At 41.5% G+C, this 21,251-nt stretch overlaps 1 protein-coding gene and 1 non-coding gene across 2 annotated transcripts in view; both read right to left on the bottom strand.

Annotated features, from left to right (window-relative positions):
* Positions 1 to 20,948, bottom strand: part of IARS1 (isoleucyl-tRNA synthetase 1) — a 112,779-nt gene extending 91,831 nt beyond the window's left edge. Inside the window, exons 1-7 of the mRNA XM_074879684.1 lie at positions 20,477 to 20,948; positions 18,404 to 18,486; positions 14,512 to 14,602; positions 11,702 to 11,821; positions 10,982 to 11,138; positions 10,374 to 10,493; positions 7,442 to 7,524 (exon numbers count right to left, since the gene is read on the bottom strand). Of these exons, the coding sequence (XP_074735785.1) occupies positions 7,442 to 7,524; positions 10,374 to 10,493; positions 10,982 to 11,138; positions 11,702 to 11,820 (479 nt within the window). The 5' untranslated portion in view covers position 11,821; positions 14,512 to 14,602; positions 18,404 to 18,486; positions 20,477 to 20,948. The remainder of the gene's footprint in view (positions 1 to 7,441; positions 7,525 to 10,373; positions 10,494 to 10,981; positions 11,139 to 11,701; positions 11,822 to 14,511; positions 14,603 to 18,403; positions 18,487 to 20,476) is intronic.
* On the bottom strand, positions 13,802 to 13,936 carry LOC141948002 (small nucleolar RNA SNORA84). Its single transcript, XR_012630335.1, has one exon. It is a non-coding gene; the product is annotated as a small nucleolar RNA SNORA84 (small nucleolar RNA).
* Positions 20,949 to 21,251: the final 303 nt, after the last annotated feature.

Below are 21,251 nucleotides of genomic sequence, written 5' to 3'. Positions count from 1 at the left end.
CAGGCTGTCATTTTGTGCTTGAGAATCTGGACCTGTATTTAAGTCAGTGTCTTGCCTTCTATGTTTGAAATAATTATCTTCAACACAAAACACAAGCAGACTATTGCACTGATTTCTATCCACAGCCCAAAACAAGAACATCAAAAGATATGCACTGGTCTGCTGTCATGAAAGTCATACGTTATCTTAATCAGAATAATTATTACCCTACAGATTAGACAGCTGGAGAAAATACAGACTGTCATATGGAGAAGACATGCAGTCCACTCAGATTCATCCATGGGCCTCCAGTAAAAGTCCAAAATTTCCCATGAGTAGTCACTAACATCAGAAAAAATAAATAATCTGAACCCTAAAATGGATAAAGCCTAAGAGACCCTCAGCAACATCAAGTTCTGCCAAGGTGAGCCAAACCCAGAAGTCTTTCAGAGCTGTGCACTCCAAAGGTGCCTTACATTAAATACACAACTGAAAAGTAACCTTGTTAAAGTAATAAATGTCACCTACAGGCAAGTTGTGGCTGCCTGAACCCTAAACCAAATCTGAAACATAGCAGCGAGTGCATCTGTTTTACAACAGAGACTGTATCAATTTAAACTTCCGTAAGTATAAATCAGTCTTTTATGAAAATGATTCCTGAATATAGTTTCATCAGCTTTCAGCATATGCATTTAAACTGGCTAATTGAAGAAGTTTTCATGCCAGTTAAAAAAATTTTAAATGTATGCTTATCATCTCCGAACATAATTAATGCAGACTGTGACAAGTGACAGCATTATACTGAAGGTGTTCAATTTGCCTTTCAAAAAACAGTTAAGTAAAATATCTATAGAAAAACGCTCCACTTTACTTTCTAAAGAACACTGCCTACTAACAGCATAGAAGAAAACTACTCAGAGAAACACTGAATATCTAATTCAGCTGTAAATATAACTGTAAACTCAGAAAACTGTTCAGGAAAGGTGAACACTAGATGGAGCTGCCAAGTTAAAAATCCAAGCCAGCATCTCCCTCTTGTGGTAATTCTGCCCTATTGCAAACCAAGTGCTCCCCAGTTGTTCCACTGCTGAGCAAAAAGATGGGCCTTCAAACCACATCATTCTTCAGAGCTCTCATTACCGTTCATAATGACCACTCATTTGTAGTTTAGCATAACCTCTACCCTCAGACAACCATTCCAACATAATAAGCAGAATTATGATTGAGTCAAGACTGCAGTTTGATGCAATAGCCCTCATTATCACTACAAAAAGTTCTTCCGTTATCTTGAAAAATGCCTCATTGGTTTCCATACCAAAAAAACTTTTCAAAACAGTTTTTGCATGACTATCAGAAGGGCACCAGAGATGATTCCCAAAGAGCTTCCTGCTAGTAGCACTGCCCACCTAAAACAAAGCAACTGCTGAAGATGAACCTAGTTCTAACAATAAGAATCACTTACAGATGGGTATCTTGTTTTGCTTAAAAACTCAACACATGGTATTTTAGACAATAACCTACCAAAACATGTTTTAACCCTTATGTTTGCAAAATGTTGACAATTTGCAAGAAAGAGGCTCTGGGTTTGTAAGCCAAAATTGAAACTGCAGTCCTTCCTGAAAAAAAATAAGCTAACAAAACCACAGAGCTCCTATCTACTGACAAACAGAAAACATTTACTCACAGAAGTTAGTAATCAAACCCTGTTCCTCTAATTCCGCTACATTTCTCTGCAAACATAAATAAATTTAGTTGCATCCTCTTGGCTGTGGGAGCAGCACTTACATACTCCTTTACTGAAGAAAAATGAGGTTAGGAAAAGGTGAACTCAAGGTACATATTTCAGCCACTTGTTAACAGCAAATCTGGTCCCTAAAGATGCAAGGTGTCTTTAACTTCTAAAAAGCATGACAAACTCTGAACAGTTTGTTGTTCCTGAAGTGTCACGAGGGAATGATAGAACTGGTTTGAGCCCAGTCAGTAACCAAGACTGCGAGTTACTCCTGCCATAGGCATAACTGCCAAGAAATTAGAACTTTGCTACAACATTCGTTGATCCAAGTCACATATACACCATGCAAACACCACATGGATATAATAAAACTCCTACAAAGGGAGTTTTCGCTTCCAAAAGATACTGAATCAGTCAATGATTCAAAGATCAATCAGTCAACACAAAACACCCTTGGCAGCCCACACAAAATCCAACATCCCACAGTATTCTCCAGCAGATGCAAAAGCAACTTTCCCTCTTCAAACACATACATTCCCTCCACATCAAAGAGAAGGATGTGATCTTAGAGCTTCTCAAGTTATTAATGCCATTCCTTTGGGGTATCAAGTGATTTCAAGTGATCAAGTGGTTCCGTTTGTAATGACTCAGTATCTAAGGGTTTTCTAAGGGTTTGAAAACTCATAGCTTTTGAGAAAATGAAAGTACTTATTACTAACATTGAGAAATTATTTTCGAACTCATGTAAAGTGATTTTCCCCTTTTTTTCTTTTTAAAGAAAAAAGACACAGGAATTGTAAACTCAATTACCAACAAAGGCTAAAAGTAAGATGGGCAAAACATTACAACAGCAGGATCTAGAAGTTTATGATTTCAACATGTCCATGGTAGTATAGATAAACAAAATTATTGCTGTGTGACCTAGCATCATTCATGTCAAGATAAAAGTGACAATTTAATAGAATCTATCGACTACAAAAAAAAAAAACCAAACACCATACTACATAAGCCCTGTCATCTACACAGTTCAGCAAGCAGGCTGCATTCAAACAGCACCATAAGCAGCAGAGATTTTGAAGAAAAGGTTCTCCTGTGACTCATGAGCAACACTTGAAAGTTGAGATAAAATCAAAGGAAAGCAACGATCAAAAACTGACGCATGGGGACAAAAAACAGAAAAAAGTACTCAAACAACACTAGACATGAGTCAAAAAGCATGAGCAGAAGAGGAACATTAAGTCCAATAACAAACACAGACAGCCTGTCTTTCGAATAGCATCTCTGAAAGACACCTTCTTCAGAAAGACAGGAAAAACATTTGTTCTGGGGCCTAGGAATCCTAAATACAGCAGTTGTCAAGTCTTATCCTCAACTACTAGTGAAAGTTTTAAAATCCCAGCATATAGAGATCATTCTGCTCCAGGTCTACACTCCAAGCTATAATCTTAGGATCAGTGTGTTGAATGATTCAAATCAAGCCAGAAGTGCAAAATACCTGTATAGCAGAAAATATAAATATATAATCCTGATGCTAGACTTACCCCAAAGATCACCCAACTTAAGTAGGAGTTCAGTGTATTCCTCCTTCAAAATACCAGTACAGAGATAAAACAACAAGGACTGGAATGGTAAGAAGATAACAAGGGTACTAGAGCACTAAATGCACAAATACAAGTGTGAGAAAAAAAAAAAATGCAGATAGCTAGTAGAAAAATGGACAAAACATAATTCTTATGAACAGTATCTCTTTAGAGAATCGTTGAACAGCCATGGAATACACAAAATGCAATAGTGATTGATATTAGGATCCAGAGATCTGTTGTTCTGAAATCATTCTGGTTTCGTGATGGATAAACTCCACATGCAGACAAAAATTAAGTCAGAAAACAACTGCGGGCAGTACCCATTCTCCTTCTCACTGAGAAGGGCTAAAACAGCTGGACACTGACCTAAGTGACAGAGCTCATCTTGAGAATATGGAGTATGAAAAAAAACGTCATGCCAAAACGAAAACAAAGCTACACATAGGGAGTCAGGTAACCTAAGACCAATGTTCCAGTTTCAGGAGCTACCTACACCCTCTTCAGCTGCAGCTGAGGATTGCAGTGGCACCCCGAGCCTCATGCTAGTACAGAACAGCAAAGAGCAGGGCTGTGAGGCCAAAGGCCACACCTGGTATGGAAGGAAAGAGAGGTTCCCTCTTAATAACAATCCTAAAAGGGAAACTGAAGCTGGAACAACTGAGATGGGTCTGGTGGAGGGAAGGCAGAAATGGCCAAAAAGCCCCATCACCAAAGGGGGTGAAACACAACCATATTGTGTTTCCACAGTAAACAGAGCAGAGTTTTCAGTGTACAGCCATGATGTCAAACACATAGAGTACCAATTTCCTACTGTAACTAGGAATGTTTTTCTTTTTCCCCTCAGCCACTATCTAGTATTATCACAAAAGGACTCAAGAGTATCTTCTTATGGTACAGCAGTAAGTAAGAAGTGTTTCTACCACCTGTGGTTTCACACCATACAAGCAAGTCCTTCAAAACATACACGAGCTTTCAATTATTTTTAAAACTGAATTACGCTCAGGCTGCAATTTCTAAATTTAGCCACTAGATGGTGATAGAAAACTGTTTAACTAACCCTAAAGTTGTGCAAAGGAGAAAATTAAAACCTCTAGCCATCGGAGCCAGAAACATGCCACAACTCTGACCGCAGAGCTATTCCCCTCCTCTCCTCAGCACTTCACAGGCCGTTTCCTCAGCGGCCACAGAGAACTGTTCTCGAGGTGTAAACTCGCCGCCCACCTGAGAACTATGGAATAAGCCAGTAGTGAAGACAACAATTTACTAGTTGTTCTTTTTTTTTTCCCCCCAAAGCTCATGTTTTTTTCAGACCAACTGTAGATCAGGAAGAAGTTTAAGATCACATCAAACTGCTCTCAATTTCACTGTACATGTCTCATGAGCTGTACAAAAAAAAAAAAAAGCACGAATATATTGCACATTTGTTCCAAAGTGCCTCAAGAACATCATTGTACTGTTTCCAGTGAAGAACACATTTTCATTGAGATTCAAGCTGGCTGCAGGATGGATATACAAGTTCTGCAGAATTAGAACTTAAAAGTTCTATTTAAGTTATTTAAGACATGAAGAGCTGACTATATCTTCACATAAGAAACCACTGCAGTACCACCTCTTAATGACACCAACCTTCAATGTTGCCCTGAAAAAATCTGCCAGGATGCTACAATTTTATCATTGGATGAAGGTTTAAGTCAAAATTTAGCAGGCTGAAAAATCATTCCACTCTGTCAGCCACCATATGGCACTGCACCAAAATGCTTACAAAGCAGCCATTTCCAACAAACCTATTATAAAATATGAAAAAGAATACTCTCTAGCATGCTGAGCTTGTACAGTACCTCTACAAAACAAGACAATATTAGCAAAAGATATATTTGGTGTCTGAATCCTAAACTAGTTGAAGTCTAAATAATTTGGATAAAATCAGCCACCACTGGGAACAACATTTATCATAAGTATTACATTAGCTCACTGAACTCAACATGAACATCACATTTCATAGAAAGCTAGAAATTCCAGTTGAGACCACTCCAGAACAGCAAGCCTCAGGAAGAGCTAGAGACCAAAAAAAAACCCAGAACAACCCAAAAAACACCACACTAAACAGATAGGTTTTAGCTGATTAAAAGACTAAAGACAAAATCCTTAGCGTATTTTAACCATAAAATCCATGGTCACCATGCTCACTACCGTCATTATTACCATTTTTTTTTTCCTGGGCCTAAGAGCAGTGTTCTACTCCCACAGGCAATAAAAAAAACAAAACAAAACCAAGATAAAAACCACAGGCCAATATGGTCACCAGGTTACAGTCAATTCAGAAATTAATCTGCAGTTTCGCTTTTGTACTTAGCTGGACACTGAAGTTTTAAAACTTCTTTTTTTAAACTTAAAAAGGAACACAAAATTATTTGATTTTTTAAATTAAGTGAAGCACGTTAGAATCTACCATTCAAATGAACACTCTTAATGGACATAAAATGTAACTTCAGTAACACAGATTTTCAGTTTGATGATTGCCTAGGTAACCATCTGATTTGTTTTAGAAAATTGTACATTATCCTGCCAAAAGCACTACTGTAACTAGTTACAGTGCTCTCCAAGCATTATCTTCCTTAGCCTTGAAACAGGCATCCCACGTTTCTTTCCCATTCCAGTTCTCCATCCACACATCCACATCCAAATACCAGTGGTTCCACCTCCTGTTCTACTGGAGAGCAGGCTGGCAATGGCATTGTAAGGTGCCCCTCCAAAACTTAGGGGACTTACCAGAAGACCCAATTTTTAAAAACAAACTTTTAAAAATGAATTCCATTTCATGATTACACAGAAAATTAATAGCATCAGGAAGCAAAAAAAGTACAAAATTAACAGGTTGTCTGCCTACATGCTTCCTAAAATTTCATACCACAGAGATTCCAGATCCAAAATTTACATTTTAGAGTCTGTAATCAAAGCAAGCATTAGAGGAGGTAACCTCTGTAAGCCAGGTGAAAGACTAGAAATTTTCTTTCAAGGGGGGCAAAAAAACCCAACCCACAAGAAGAGCCTTGGGCTGTTGAGAGAGACCCTGCAGCTTGTTCAAGTCAAGTTTGGTTTTTAAATAGTCCTTGGAAGATACTAGTTAAAACAGGATTTAATGTGTCACTAAGTATTTTTATAACTTATAAAAGGAATGTTTCTTGTCAGTCTTAGCTTTATCGTTATGCAGGGTTTCTTCAGCTAAGTTAGTTAAACATCTGTTCCCTTCCCACCGTTTTTTCAATGCTTATTGAAAACTCACTGGCACTTCAGCCCTCTACAACAGCTTCTGAGACATCCAGAAGTTCTGTCAATGCTTTATCATAAAGATTTGTAACTAACAATACAATTAAAGGTTATTAGTAAAACTAATATTAAAAAGCATCAATAATACTTTAATATGCATGTAATTTACTTTTCAATGGCTTTTTCTCAGCATATACCCTGCTAAACCTCTCCCTGCAATTCACCTTGTAATTTTATCACCTGAAGGACTCGATGTTGCCATTTCTTCACTGTTAGGTCAATTTGATTATCCATAACCTGTAAGGTCATCTTGTCTTTTGGAATTCCAACAGTCACCCTGAATACACTGCCAAAACACCCAAACTTTACTTAGCTCTGCACCAGGAGTCCAAGACAGTTGTCAAACTATGCTGCCAAGAAAAAGATAACAGCAGATTCCCAGCCTCTAAATTCAGGCTTGAAGAAGAGGTTTAGAGCTAAACTGAGTTTGGATAGTTTGCCCATTTGCAGTTGACAGTGTGAAGAACATCACGAATGTAGAGATATAATGTGATTTCGTAAACCAAGCAAGGAACATAGCTTCAGAATTGCTTTTAAGTTGGCATGGAGCAGTAAGATTTCAGGGCTCACTAAAAGCAGTACTGTTGAACTTTATTTCGAAAAACCCTACTACCCTGAAAAAAAAATAGGTCAATTCATTCCCTCAATTCAACATCAAGAGATTTCACATCACCTTAATTAATTTGCCCACTATTTATCTGAATTTGGCACGTTTCAAAATAGTTCTAGAGATATATGGACCAACACGTTTACAATAATTGAAGCCTTCTTAACATTTCAAATTCATAAATGTATATGCAATGTATATAAGTTAACTTACCACACGGACTCCATGAACTCAGGATAAAGAGTTTTATAGTCATTTTCAAAATCAATCCATCGTCCTAATCTGGTAACACTGAACTGTTAAGACACAAACACACAGATTGAAAGGCATCTTAACATTAAAGATCTTGATACATTTCCAATATTTATTCCGTAAAACAGCTTGACTTTTAAGCACACTGTTTGTCCACTATCAGTGAAACACATCTATGAAATATTTCAGTCTGACAATAGTTTCAAGCAGTGTATTTAAACAGGCAAAAATAAGCAAAGAATGAAACCATGAACATCATTGTTTAGAATCAAGGTCATACAACAGGCAAACGTGTTCAACACTACTAAACAGAAATGGTGGATGATCTGGATCATTCATCACATAGAAATGGTGTATCATTCAAGGTTCAGACAAAGTTCAAATGCTTGAAAATTGCTTTTGATTACAGTGGTCTTGCTTCTATTTTTAAAAATACTTGTTGCAGAGACAGTCAAAATCCAGAACGCAGTCTATCAGCTTTCAGTTATATGAAAACATGATGTAATTCGAAGACAAAGAAATGCTGAAAGAAATTGATATGTCCTAAGAAGTTATCAAAACTGTCTCAAGGCCAACTGCCTTCTTTGACTTCCCAAAGCTATGACAGGGCTGCCAGAGGCCATAAGACTGACAGGTGTTAGTCCCCGTCTCGGGACAGATTATGGTCACGTCCATTGGCACAGAACACAAAAACTGATGAGTAATGAAGAAGCTATGGGATTCACTTGGACAAGTGGTACGCTCTTGCCAGCTTCACAGCTATCGGAACCCCTAGCTCTGCAAATAACCGAGCCCCGAGACACCTGTCCTGATACTGTTAGACACCGACTATACTGAATGTCAAACTAGTAAAATGAAAACAAAGCAAATTAATTTTCTCACCTCTATATTTTCACATAACACCTGAGCTCCTGAAATGTATCAGTTTTGATTCTGACCCTTAAGCCACTCCAACATCCCACTATTAAGACCCAAAGCCTAGAACTGATTAGTACAAAGATCCACAAAGGTGGAGTATTATGTTTGGTCTCAGCACTAAAAGACCCTACACACTCAAGGAACCTTTTCTATTTTTTCATAAGGTTCAAACACTTGCTAGCTACTCCAGACAGAAAATAAACACTACCTGCAATAGGAATGTTGGGAATTCCTCTCCTAACACTATCCCAAAGTATTTGAATTTATTACCACCCAAATCACAAATAAGTTATTTAAATTAATTTCATTATTTTTATTAATAATCTAAAATATATGTCTGTGTGTGGAAATACACACATTATATATGCACAAAACAAAATACAAAATCCATTTACCACCCAAAAAGACTAAGCATTTGGACTAATTAGCACTGCAAAAATACCAGTTGCCGAAGACACAGCACATTAAAAGGAACAATTATGGAAAACAAAACATGAACCAGAAAGAATCTTCCTATTTTTATTTCTAAAAGCAATAGATTCATTGATGATGGTTTTGAAATACAAAATTTCAGCATATAGTTAAATGATCGTATATTTGAAAAAACAAACTGTGCTTTTCATCCAGCCACTCACTTAGATTTAGGCTACAGCTATTCTGACAAAGGCAGCTGTAGTTTCTTCAGATACTGGCCATAACTTCAAAACGCTCCCACAAGCAAGAGGCAAGTGATATTCAAATAAGAAATTGCTATTTCATTCAAAAGGAATATAGCAGGACTAGAGAACATACAAACGATTGTGATGAGGCAGAACAGCTTCTACATGAGGAAAACCTAAAGAATTAGGACTATTCTGCCTAGAAAAAGAAACAAATGATGGTAAAGATAAAAGTTTACTGGAAACCATATTATAGAAGAACTGCAATTCTTCAAACTATGTACAGGAAGGCCTTGATACAGACTGTTTAGAGTCTATCAGTATAACTATATTCAAAATGTAGCTAGATATATCTGCTAGGGATTATAAACTAGGGAAAAAAAAATCCTTTGGCTAGGAAGGCCTTGTGCCACAAAGGCTGCAAAAATATCACCTGTTCCTCCATTCTTCCTTGGCAGTTGCTATTGCATGCTGTCACTGCAATACAGTGACATAGCTAGGAAAGCACCTGGGCCACTCCTCAGCTCCAAAGAAACATACAAAAGAGTCATCACTTCATAGACACATCAGACCAACAGCAAATACAAAGTACTGGGCTAAATACTCCATTCTGGCTACACTGCTAAGGACAAAAATAAGGAGCATCAGGTCCTATGCACAGGATGAATATTATTCAGAGTTAGAAAAAATCTGAGCATCTCAAGAAAATATCTAACTCATCTACTTGGAACAGCTCTCCAATCTCAAGAGTCTGCACGGATCAGTGCTCTCCCTATCACTATATTCCTAGGATGCAAAGTTTAGATGAATATTCTCTTGGAAGACTGAGGGTTTACCCACACCTATTCTGACACAAAATCAGATGCTAGCACTTCTGCTGTTCCAGAAATACAAGCTATAGTCCTACACTCTGGCAATGAAAAGACTCAGAAGTGTGTGGGGGAGAAAAGCAGGGCGGTTAATGTGCACTTCCTTTATTGGTTCCGTTTGAAAACCAAAGTCAGATCCTACTTTCAATTTTCTATACAAGAAAAGACACAAAGTAAGAGATAACTTGTACAATGTATCTAGTTAGACACTTTGAGCTCCAGGTTACCTTAAAGTAACCTCCTCTTGACATGACAGCAGTCTCCCTGTTCTGAGCCACAATGTTGGTCCCTTTGTTACCCTTTCAGGATCCCCAGTGAGAAACACAGTAGCTAAAGACACGAGACCTACGCAGGTAATCAAATAGAAGGATAAAGTTCCCTCCAGCTGAAAAACTTCTGCACACAATCAGAAATGCACAGCAGAATATGCACTGAGTCTTTACTTACCTCCCATTCCTTCGAGTATCTCATCACAATTCCTCTGCACTGGTTGTTGTATTCTTTGATCCCCATCTTAGCCACGTCCTCTGGCCCTTTAATGCCTAAGGTCCTGTCAATCTCGTACTCCTGGGAGCATTGAAAATAACCAGACAAAAAACCCATGCTGTCATCAAAAGTTTTCAGGATTTCTCTGGATAGTTTATTTATGTCCTATGCATTCTAATAAGGCTTAAAGGGCCTCCTTTATCCTTTTGATATTTCATGAGTATTGCACCTGAACTAAGCAGGTATTTCAAAAGATAACCCTGGTGAGATTGTTTCTTTACTATCTTTAGGAGGAAAAAAACCCAAACAACATTTTCTGAAACACCTATCAAATAAATACATGTTTATATTAATGAACAGAGTGCCTGGAGTAGGGCAGGTGACCAGTAGAAGCACCTGAAATCACCCCTCATGCAAAAGCCAGAGCAATACATCACACAAAGAACTTCCGTTTCTCTTTTAGCAACAAATCCAGGCATAAGAGCAATAGAAACATGATTGATAAGCAGGTAACAACATGGGAAAGAGAAACCAACAGAAGTATCTGTAGGCAGATTTATTACACATACCACAGGTAAGCCATGGCAATCCCAGCCAAATCTTCTGTCGACATGAAAACCACTCTGATGAGCAAATCTGGTTACTATGTCTTTAATGGTTCCTGCAAGAATATGGCCATAGTGTGGAAGCCCAGTAGCAAATGGAGGGCCATCATAGAAGTTAAACCTACAGCACAAAACATCATTCTTAATTAAATCAAAAACCGAACACCAAATCTTCAAACAGGATAAGTATATCTGAACGCCTGTACTTCTTATGTCTTACTAGGACAACATCAATTTCTTCCTGTTCTATTATCAGTCAGCACAGTTATCATGTTGGCAGTAGGACTAAAGGGAACATCTCAACTCATTCAGTTCCTACTGATTGCCAATTCTACCAAGATTACTACTGAAAATGCCCACATGCTGCTCCACGGCTGGCAGACATAGGAAAGACTTGTCCTTGCTCACCTGCAGGTTTCTTTTATAAACCCACCAAGCAGGTAATTACAGGTTTATTACTACTGTTAGAACACTGTTGATTCTTCACCAAGAGAAAGATAAACAGTAACTGACACAACAGCAACAGTAGCCAGGACTGCTATCTAGAAAGGGAGCAGCTGTTGTTAACAGAACCAAGCAAAACAAATAAACAAAAAAAAAATAGAAAAAAATTAAAAGGTAATTCCAGCTAAGCCAACCTTGCATTGTCATACACAGTTGCTACAGCTTTTAAGAGATTCTTACCTAGGTCTATTCTTTGATTGCTTTAGGCATTCCTGGAAACAATTAAGATTCTTCCAGAGCTCCAATATCTTCTCTTCCTCATTTGGAAAAGTTATGTTTTCTGGAACTTGTTGAACCATTCTTTCCAGCAATAACCAAGCAGAGGAAAGAAAATACGTATTGAACAGAAGTGGAAAAAAAAATTACTTCACAAATACAAATCATTGTCTTACAAATCTATATCACCAAACCACATCTCAGTTTTTCAAAGAGCTTGAATCAGTGTAGACATGGAAGCAAGCACTATGTTCTAAAAAAAGCCCAATAATTTTGACAGACTAGCACCAAAGTTTTGTAACAAGAAAAGGATTCTCCATTCATTCAACTATGGTCATTCATTTTTTATTATGGTTTTATTTTTGTCTCCTATAGAAAACAGTCAAAGGGCAAATTATTTTTCGGTTACAAGTTTGGGGTTTTTTCCTTTAGGAAAAGTTCCCAAGCTCAACCTGACCCTTCAGCATCAGTTTGCGAACTAGTGAGAGTTACTTTAAGTGCAGGAACTAAAACTAGTAAAGAGGCAGCTCCTTTTCACTGTACATCTACTCCTACCATTTAAAGGTTTAAAACAGCATTTTTCCATCTAGCTAGGCCATCATTCTCAGATGCTCCTGAAAGCAGTCAGACTTCAGATAGCATAACTGAAACACATTGCAATGAAAGATGAACATGTGGGAAGAATTTGAACAAAGAGATGAGGAAAAAGCTCAAAGACCTCTGCTGTGAATCTTGAAAATCTCTAACTCCCAGAGTACTGGCAAAACTACTAGATGCCTTCTAGTATCTTTTTTTTTTCTTCAGTTTTACAAGTATGTCAGAACTAAGTCACAAGGGGCTACTCCTTGCTGGCCATCTCCTAAAGGTCGTCTTTTTTTTTTTTTGGTGGGTTTTGGCCACCAGAGCCCAAAGCCATTCTTCAATTCTGAGTAAGACAATAAAAATCACTACAAGCAGAATTAAATTATGTAGGAACAACACAGGGAAAAGAATTCTCAACATCATTAGAAACACACAATAGAGCTGCCTGGTGTTCCAGACCTGCTACAATATTCAAAGTCAAATTTCAGAAAAATGCTACAGCAAGCACTAAGCAAAAGCTCTGTGGACTATTTAAGACAGGAGTTCCATAACAGAACACTGGTTATGAAGGTTATAATAGTGACTGCAGAGAAGAAACAGGCTCCCCCACCCCTAACTTTAGTGCTGCTGCTCCTTAGCACTTACACCAGAATGAGCAGAGCACTAGCCTAGCCTCAAGTTTTGCTTAGCATTGTAGAATTACTAGTAATAGCACAAGGACTGAGTCTTCTGACTTACTCAGGTTTGTCAAATAGTAACCACAAGCAGCAACAAATGCAAATGTATGGAGACAACACTTGACCTTACAGCTGACATGCTGCTTGGTAGCACTACAGTTCCAAAACATTGAGTTAACTGAAACCCAGAACACCATAGAAATCACTAGCTCAATGCTTGAACCCATATGAAAAAATGTGACCCATAATGAAACCTACAGACTAGTTTCACCGTTCATACTCTTTGTATTAATGACAGATCATTATCCCCACTAATAAACCCAAATTGTCAAGTAAGACAAGAAATTAATTAAGAAACCCACAACCTGTTACACAGGCAACACAGCAGCTGGAGGGGAAATCACGAGCTGACAAGAAACATATCAACATGGTCTGGGTGTATTCTTAAAAAGGTAATAACCAGTCTTAGCACAGCAAGTTATAGTATACACAATATGTACAAGAGTTGTCACCATCATATCTCAAAGCACTCAACAAAGCACACTTTTTTTTTCCTCAAACAGCCACGCCATTTCTCAGTAATTTGATCACAGCCCCGAGATCAGAGAGACAATGGAGATGATAAAAGGATTCAGCCTTAAAGCTTATTTCCTACAAGCCAGTCACCTTGAGGACTAAGGTTCTGCACATTTTATTTAGATCAAGCTCAGCCTTTGCAATTTAGTGATAACTGCAAAGGTTTTGGCAACTGGCCCACCTGCCAAGTCTCTATAATCTAATAAATTAAATATAGGTTTAAGGTTTGGTCTGTAACTGTGACCGGGCTATGGAAGCTGCTCACATATCACAGACTCCATGCGTAAATCACAGTATCCCTTTTGGCCCATCTCTACCAACTGAAGCACTGTATGCACAAACCAGTGTCCAGTAACCACAGGGCACAAATTCATACACACTCTTATCAATATTACAAGAGAAGTTTATTTTACGTCAGAATGAGGAAGAAAAATTACTGATGAGATTCAATATCACTACAGGTCAGTTTTTTCAAGTTACAAGTTACAAAACAGAATTTTAAACAGATTGACTTAGAAGACCACATTTAAAAATCTATCTATGGCTCAACCTCAGCTGAGCAAAAAAGTGAAGAATTCTGTGTTCAGGAAAAGCATAATCAGTTTATAGAGAGATATGATAATTCCATACACTTACAGCAAAAAAGTTCATTGCTGTAAGCAATCTAGGTATTTTAAATAAAAAAAATATATCAAGGACAACTCATTACTTTGAACACAGACTGAGTGAAAACATCACAAATGATGTTTCAGAAATTATTATACAAATACATCTCATAAAATAATACTTTTGGACAACACTCCAAATTTACATACATATTATCAAACACAAGGGGGTTTTGTTTTCTTCTTTCTCTACTCATTTTCTGGTTACAAAAAGTGTTGAAGTTTATAACAATGTATCACTGGGGAACTTTTTTTTTTTTTAAAGTACACTCACTTTTTCTAAAAGATAATAACATTCAATAGGAAAGGTGTCAAAGTTTGTAGATTGTACTACAGCAGTCTCAAACTTATGCTGGGCTTCTTATCTAGAAGGAAAAAAAAAACAAGCATTAAAACCATAAAAGCAAGTTAGAAAGTGTTTTTTCAATATTAAGATTTTAAAAAAAAAAAAAAATCTTTAATTTTTCAATTAAAATGACGCTATGAATGAACCAAACCAGTATTTCAGAAGTTCATTGGAATTAAGATACATCACTACAGATAAATGATTAAAACAAAAGTGGATTTCAATACATTACTCATTTTGGTGACTGAGAAACTGAAAAGATAAAGAACCAGTATGAACTAAAAGTGTACAGATGGTCTCGTAATTTCAAGGGGTTTATGATCAGTGCCTTATCCTTGTTCTAGTCACCTTCTCCCACAAACTATTCTATGTAAGAGACCTGTGCACAAACTTCCTTCCAGAGACAAGGAGGAGCCTCCTTTCTCCATCTACAGAGGCATTCCCCAAAGTTAAACTATGCATTATTTTACATACACACAGAAGTAGGCTCCCCATTTCTGCCTTTTTAGATACTGAGCTTTGAGGCAAGGCAATTTCTGAGGGATCAATTTTCTAAACTGTTCATCTGATAATCAAAAGCATCCATTTCTAGAACAGATGGAAACAACCAAGTTAAAAATAAAAGGAAGGATAGATGGGAACAGAATGCTAAGCTACAGAACAAACATTGCTTCTGAAAATCTTGTGGTAATGCCTTATACAGGTAATAAAACTCCAATACTAATCAAAGACCTGAGAATAGGTGAGAAAAACACAAACCAGGCATGCACACCTATCTTTAAAACCTCTTCTTAAACTGAATAAACTCACTCTAACTAGCACTTTATATAAACCACCAAATAGTTGGAAATGCAAGAATAAACTTATAAAGTTAAAAATCAAAAAAAAAAATACAAAAATTGAGCAATCTGTTATCTTCTCCAAAAGGACATAAAACTGACACCCTCATGGCCAGTCTCCCTAACACTGCAATTTATAAGCGCAATTACTTCAGGAAAGAATTAAAAACATAGTTTTCCTTCACAAAAATTTTGGGTGTGATAGCAACCCAGAAAAATTTATATTTACATGTTATTCATAGCAGACTGATAACCGCTCTATTTGATGGGTCATGAAACTGAGGCGTTACAGACTTTTCATACTGAGAAATATGCCTCCAAGTGAGCAAATCAGAAAACTAAACTGGGAAACAAGGCAGAGACAGTTTCTAATTTCTAAACAGATGGAGTCTACTCAAGCTCAGCCTGATACTTGAGGATGGGTTACAGAAAGTGTATCCAAGATTAATTCATCTCAACATATCACTCAAGATGAAACACTACCCAAGATGGGCTATAGCCCACCTCTCCCCCAGCAAGGACTGTTTCTTTTTATGCCAAAAAGCTAATTAAAAGATCGCTAAAACAGTGAGCAGATTCATAAATTAATACTATGTTTAGACACAAATATATTTCATACCATGCAAGAACTCAGTTTTACCCTCTATCTGATGATGTCTTAAGCCATTTTTTCTGTTGTCTACATACAACCTTGATTAAAAGTGTTATATTTGCCATTGTGCAAAAAAAAAAATAATATGGGTTACTTTGAAATACCTTTGAACTATGTATTTGACAAAAATCAGAAACTAGTGTCAGCTGAGTTGGCAAATACTGCTTTTATGTGCCAGCTAAATTCTGCTATTACCTGACAGTCACTTCCTAAGCATGTCAGCAACAAACTGAAAAATATGCTCTCTTCAGTTTCCAGAAGGCTCCTGGGGGGTGGGGGAGCAAACATTTGCTGAAGATCAAAATATCAAACCCATTACAGCTACAGCAATCAAGAGTGTGCCTCCCTCAAAAATCTCCCTCTATTAAAAGGATGCTGAAGTAGAGTGCTTAAGACATATTACACTTTGCAAGGCATCTTAGGTTATTCGTTCAACTAATTAATGACATTAAGCCTCGATCGGTATTAAACTCTGCAATAACGAAATCGGTTAATCTTTAATAAGTACCTATTTTAAGTAATCACTAAATTCTAGAAAAAGCAAAGAATCGGTAGAGCACCCAGGGAAGTCCAAGAGTAAAATATCTTATACATGAATGTAACGTTAGAGATAGGGAATACATTAGCTCCAACGCCTGAGAAGGCGTCAATAACATCAAAGCCCAGCAGCGAAGCAGCCAGCCCGGCCGGTTGCCCACAGAGCTGGACGTTCAGGCGCTTCAGAGCTCCGGGTGGTGACAGGAGAGGGACCAGCAGGGCCACAAACAGCACCGGGAGACCCTCCGCTGAGCGACGCGGGGCGGGCAGCCAGAGGGACCGGCACCCTGCATACGAGTCGCCGGCTTTCTGTGAAACCCTAAAAAGCACCGCCCGGCCCCAGCACCCGCACGAAGCGCCCCCGAAAACCCCGCGCCCCGCCTGGGGCCCCGGCACCGCCCCTCCCTCAGGCCTCTGAGCCGAGCCGAGCCCCGCCTCAGTAACACTCTCCCTCAGCTGGCGAGGGACGGAGAAGAGATGTGGGGCCTCGGGAAAGCAGTCCCAAGGGCCGGGCCGGACCCGGTCCCGCCGCCGCTCACCTCAGGACCGCCCGTCCCGCAATGATGCAACCGCGCCCGGGAAAGCATGACAGGAAGCACCGGCAGGCACACCCGGCAGCGGCGGCCAATCAGCGCGCGGCACGCTTAGGGTGCAATAAGGCGGCCTCCCATTGGGCAGGCCGCTCTCTGGGAAACGCCAGGTCACGGCGGCGCGGGGCAGGCCGGGAAACCCTTCCCGCCCTCCCAGCCTGCCTTCTCATTGGCCAGAGGCGGCTGGGGGCGGGGTTGAGGCTCCCCCTGCCCTGAGGGGGCAGCGGCTGCCGCCCGCTCGGCCGGGGAGCGTGTTGGCCGAGCGTAACTGGGGAGGGGAAATCCTGCTCCGGCTTTAGTGGCTTACGGTCCGTTCACAAACTAAAATGGCTTTTTAAAATGTCCGGTGGCTGCCATCGCTGCGTTTGCGCACAGGGAGCGCAGCGCCGTCGGCTGAGGCGGCTCCTGGCTGAGGGAAACCTCCGTTTGGGGACGCGCTGACATGGCCGGCCCGCTGCGGTGCCTCTGGGTTTGGAACGCAGCAAGCGAAAACATTCTCCCTCGGCCACAGGATTTCCCCTTGCACACACAAAAAAGAAAAACCTCTAAAATCTTAAGAGTGACAGAAACTTGAACTTTGAGTTCAGGGCAGACTTCCAGCAGCGTGCCCCGAGCCTAAGCCCTCTGCCTAGAGCGAGATCCGGGGCAGGAGACGCCGCCACACACATCTCGGAAGCTTGACCTTGCCTCCGTTAAAGGAATACTGTTTAAATATGTCGAGATACCAATTCTTAAGACTCTAAATACCACAGAAGTCCCCTCCTTACTGCTGCACTCCCAACTAGAAAAAAAACCTTCTAGATGGGTTCCCATGTGTCAAAGGAAACTTAAAAATTTGAAAAAAATATTATTACTGGCTGGCAACCACAGCATTGTGAAATTACAAAACATTTCCATCCACCTAGAGAAAGCACTGAAAACTGCTGTGGAAGGGCTCACGACACTGGAAAATGGTAGACTCCAGGGATGTGATGAAGGGAAATGGGTAACTCTTTCTAGACCGTACATCTGCTCACCTGAACCCCTCACCAAAACAGATCGTGGGGAAGGAAGGTCAGATCAGTAATGGCCCAAACAGTTCAGCTGCCTCCATGTAACGAATTTCAATTGCTCTTAAAACTTCTATACCAATACAAATGTAGGTAATCAAAAAAAGCTAGCTTTGGTTTTGATTTTCAGGACTAGGTACAAGATCAACTCACTGGTCCGTACAGGGCAGTGTCTCAGTCAGCAGAGGAGGGACACATCCCGATGCGAAGTGTGTCATGTTAGACAGAATCCTCACCTGTACAAAGAAGCACAAGACTATTTTCTACACTGAATTTCATACATGACTCCAGAATAGCTACAAGGGGAAGTCAATCTGCATCCAACTTAAGAAACAACACAGGCAATGTGAACTGAGCCCAGACTAAGCAGGACTGACCAACAGGACAGGGAGAGACTGGGTGCACGTGCTTGCCAGGAGAGATCTCCAGCACAAACACAATGCAGAGATTCCTGCCTGTGAGGATCCGGGATGTTCTGTATGCAGGAGGGAAGCTGGAAGTGGCAGCAATGTCTTTAACCCATATTGCTTTCTAATGCATCTAAAGCTCTGAAAAAGCCTGTAACAACTCAAAATCAAAAAGAGGAGGACTTGGATTCTACCACCTGATGCAGCGTTCCTTCAGCTGAGCATTTGATTTTGTCATGTTCTGGGTTTTCTGCTTTTTTTTTTTTAAGAAAATCTAGTAAGTGTGATTCAAGACTGAAGACAGGTAGGTAAGAGAGGAATAAAATGCAGAAAATAACTAATTCAGAGAATTTACTCATCTTACTATTATGGACCTTTTCTATACCCAGAAAGCTTTGCTATGCAGACAGATGGATATTCCTTTCAGGAAGACTTGAATTGAATTTAAGAGTGGCTTCTGTTAATTTTCTCTGAACTTTTTTCCCCAAGTAGTGTAAGCTTACTTGAAAAAAATCCCAAACAGGTTCAGACCACTTCATGAGCAATTTCTTTATAAACACTTTATCCAATCTGAAGGCACTGCAGCCTCCCCCTGCTTTCACATTCCTTCAGATTAGAGAGGTTGCATTTTTTTTGACAACTGTAACTTGTGCTTGCTGCAGTGCCAACTCCTTCAATGTTGGAGTTGAGTTTGTAAAACACGTAGGTGATGAGGCCAGTTGACTTTAAATGAAATACCATATAATTTCTGAATGGAATTTAAAACAAACACTGCTTAAAATTAAGCAATGAAATACAAACATTGACAATTTGTTGTTGATGTCGACTCTACAGTTACCACATCCAGATCTTCACTTTACTCCCCCCTGTATATTTTGTACTTCTTTGCCCTTCACTAGTAAAGAATAATAAGCTGTTATCTATGTGAAAGTCTCCTGTCCTTATCTGCTCACCACCTTTAGCTGAAACCATTCGGGCCACAACACTGAGCTCGTTTTTCTTAAACAAATTGACCATAAAGAAGGGGTAAAGAGGGAAGTCACTGTCAGATTTAGTACTGCAGTGCACAGAGCCAAAAAAAGGGATTAGAAAACCAGGGGAAATTTGTAGCAGAGGGATGAAGGCCCAGCACGAGTAACTAGGACAGCCCCTAAACTTCAGGAATGAATATGTCTGCTGATTTTTCACAAAATTCTGTTTAAAAAGCACCGATTCATCTGGGAAGGTTAAAGGGAGGAAACAAAACCCCAGGCGGCCTCAAGAGGGGACTCCCCTCCTTCTCCCCCTCCCCTCTAGCTAAACGCCAGCTCAAACCTCCCCACACCCCGACTCCTCTCCCCGGTACAGGCCGCGCCCGGGCCTCGGCCAGGCCTCAGCACCGCCCGCCCGGCCCCGCGCCCCCATAGCGGCGGCTGCCGTGGGGTGGGGACCGGGCCTCGCCCCCGCCTCGGGGTTGTGCCGGTTATCGCCGCCGGTCAAGCGATGTTCTCCCCCCCGCCAAAACGCCCCCCGGGCGTGTCTCCTTCGCCGCTCAGGCCCAGGCACCACGCTGGGGGCTACGGGCGGGACGGCCCCCTTCCCCGCGGGTGGCGCCGGCCCCACTCAGTAGTTACGGGGGAAGGGGGGCAACAGGCGCCGGCACAGAGCACCGCGCCTTTCCAGCGCTCGGTCACGGGTCCCCGGCCGCTGGCGGCTCGGGCCGACCCCTTCCCCCCGGCCCGAGCAGCCCCGCTGAGCGCCGGCCGCCCCCGCAGCCATTACGCCCGCCCAACTCCGGCCCCACTCCGCGCCTCACGGGCCGCTTAAGCAGTTTACGTACTGCCACTGCAACGGAGAGGAGGACAACCGCGCCTGCGCGGGAAACTGAGCGCAAACGCTGTTCGTGAATAGGGGATGAACAAAATAACGCTCGGGGAGCGCTGGGCCAAACCAAAACGCGGCGGCCGGGGGGAAAGATCTCGGGATTAACGCGGGAGACGGGAGCGGCTGGTGGTGGCGCAGAGCGCCCGCGCTCCCCGGGCAGGGAGGGCGAGGTTTGGCGAAGACAAGCCGTGCTTCCTCCCCCCCCCCGCGGCGCGGCGGCAGTTGGGCTGCGCCGGGCGCTATAAGTAGGGGGTGTGGGGGTGCGCGGCAGCAGTCGGCGTGGGGTGGCGGGCGGTGTGTGTTGCGTGCGGCTCAGCGCCTTCCCCGCGCCCTCCCCTCGCTCGCTGCCTCCCGGGCCCTGCCCCGGCCGCCTCCCCCTACCCCCGGCCCAGCGCTGCCAGCCCCGGTCGCGGCCGGCTGGGGAGTGGGCGAGACCATCTTTCCGCGGCGGCGGCTTGGAGCCGGTCAAGCTGCCCCCCAGCCCGCAGCCCTTCAGCCAGGCTATGCGCGGTAAAGGGGCTCCGCTCAAGAAAAAAACAGAGCGGATCGTGAAAAGGTAGAGGCGCCCGGGGAGGCCCCCGCCAGCGGGGACGCCGCAGGGCTCTTGGGGAACCGGCAGCTCAGCCCAGGGAAAGGAGGGGAGAAGGCGCAGCGGGGCGGCGGCGGCGCTGGACTGACTCGGCGGGGGTGTCCCGGCAGCTCTCCCGGCGGCGAGGAGCATGTGAGAGCGA

The sequence above is a fragment of the Strix uralensis genome, chromosome 10, assembly GCF_047716275.1.
Source record: "Strix uralensis isolate ZFMK-TIS-50842 chromosome 10, bStrUra1, whole genome shotgun sequence".
NCBI classification, from domain to species: domain Eukaryota; kingdom Metazoa; phylum Chordata; class Aves; order Strigiformes; family Strigidae; genus Strix; species Strix uralensis.
Note: the sequence above shows the minus strand (reverse complement) of the source record. Positions and strands in the feature narration are given on the sequence as shown.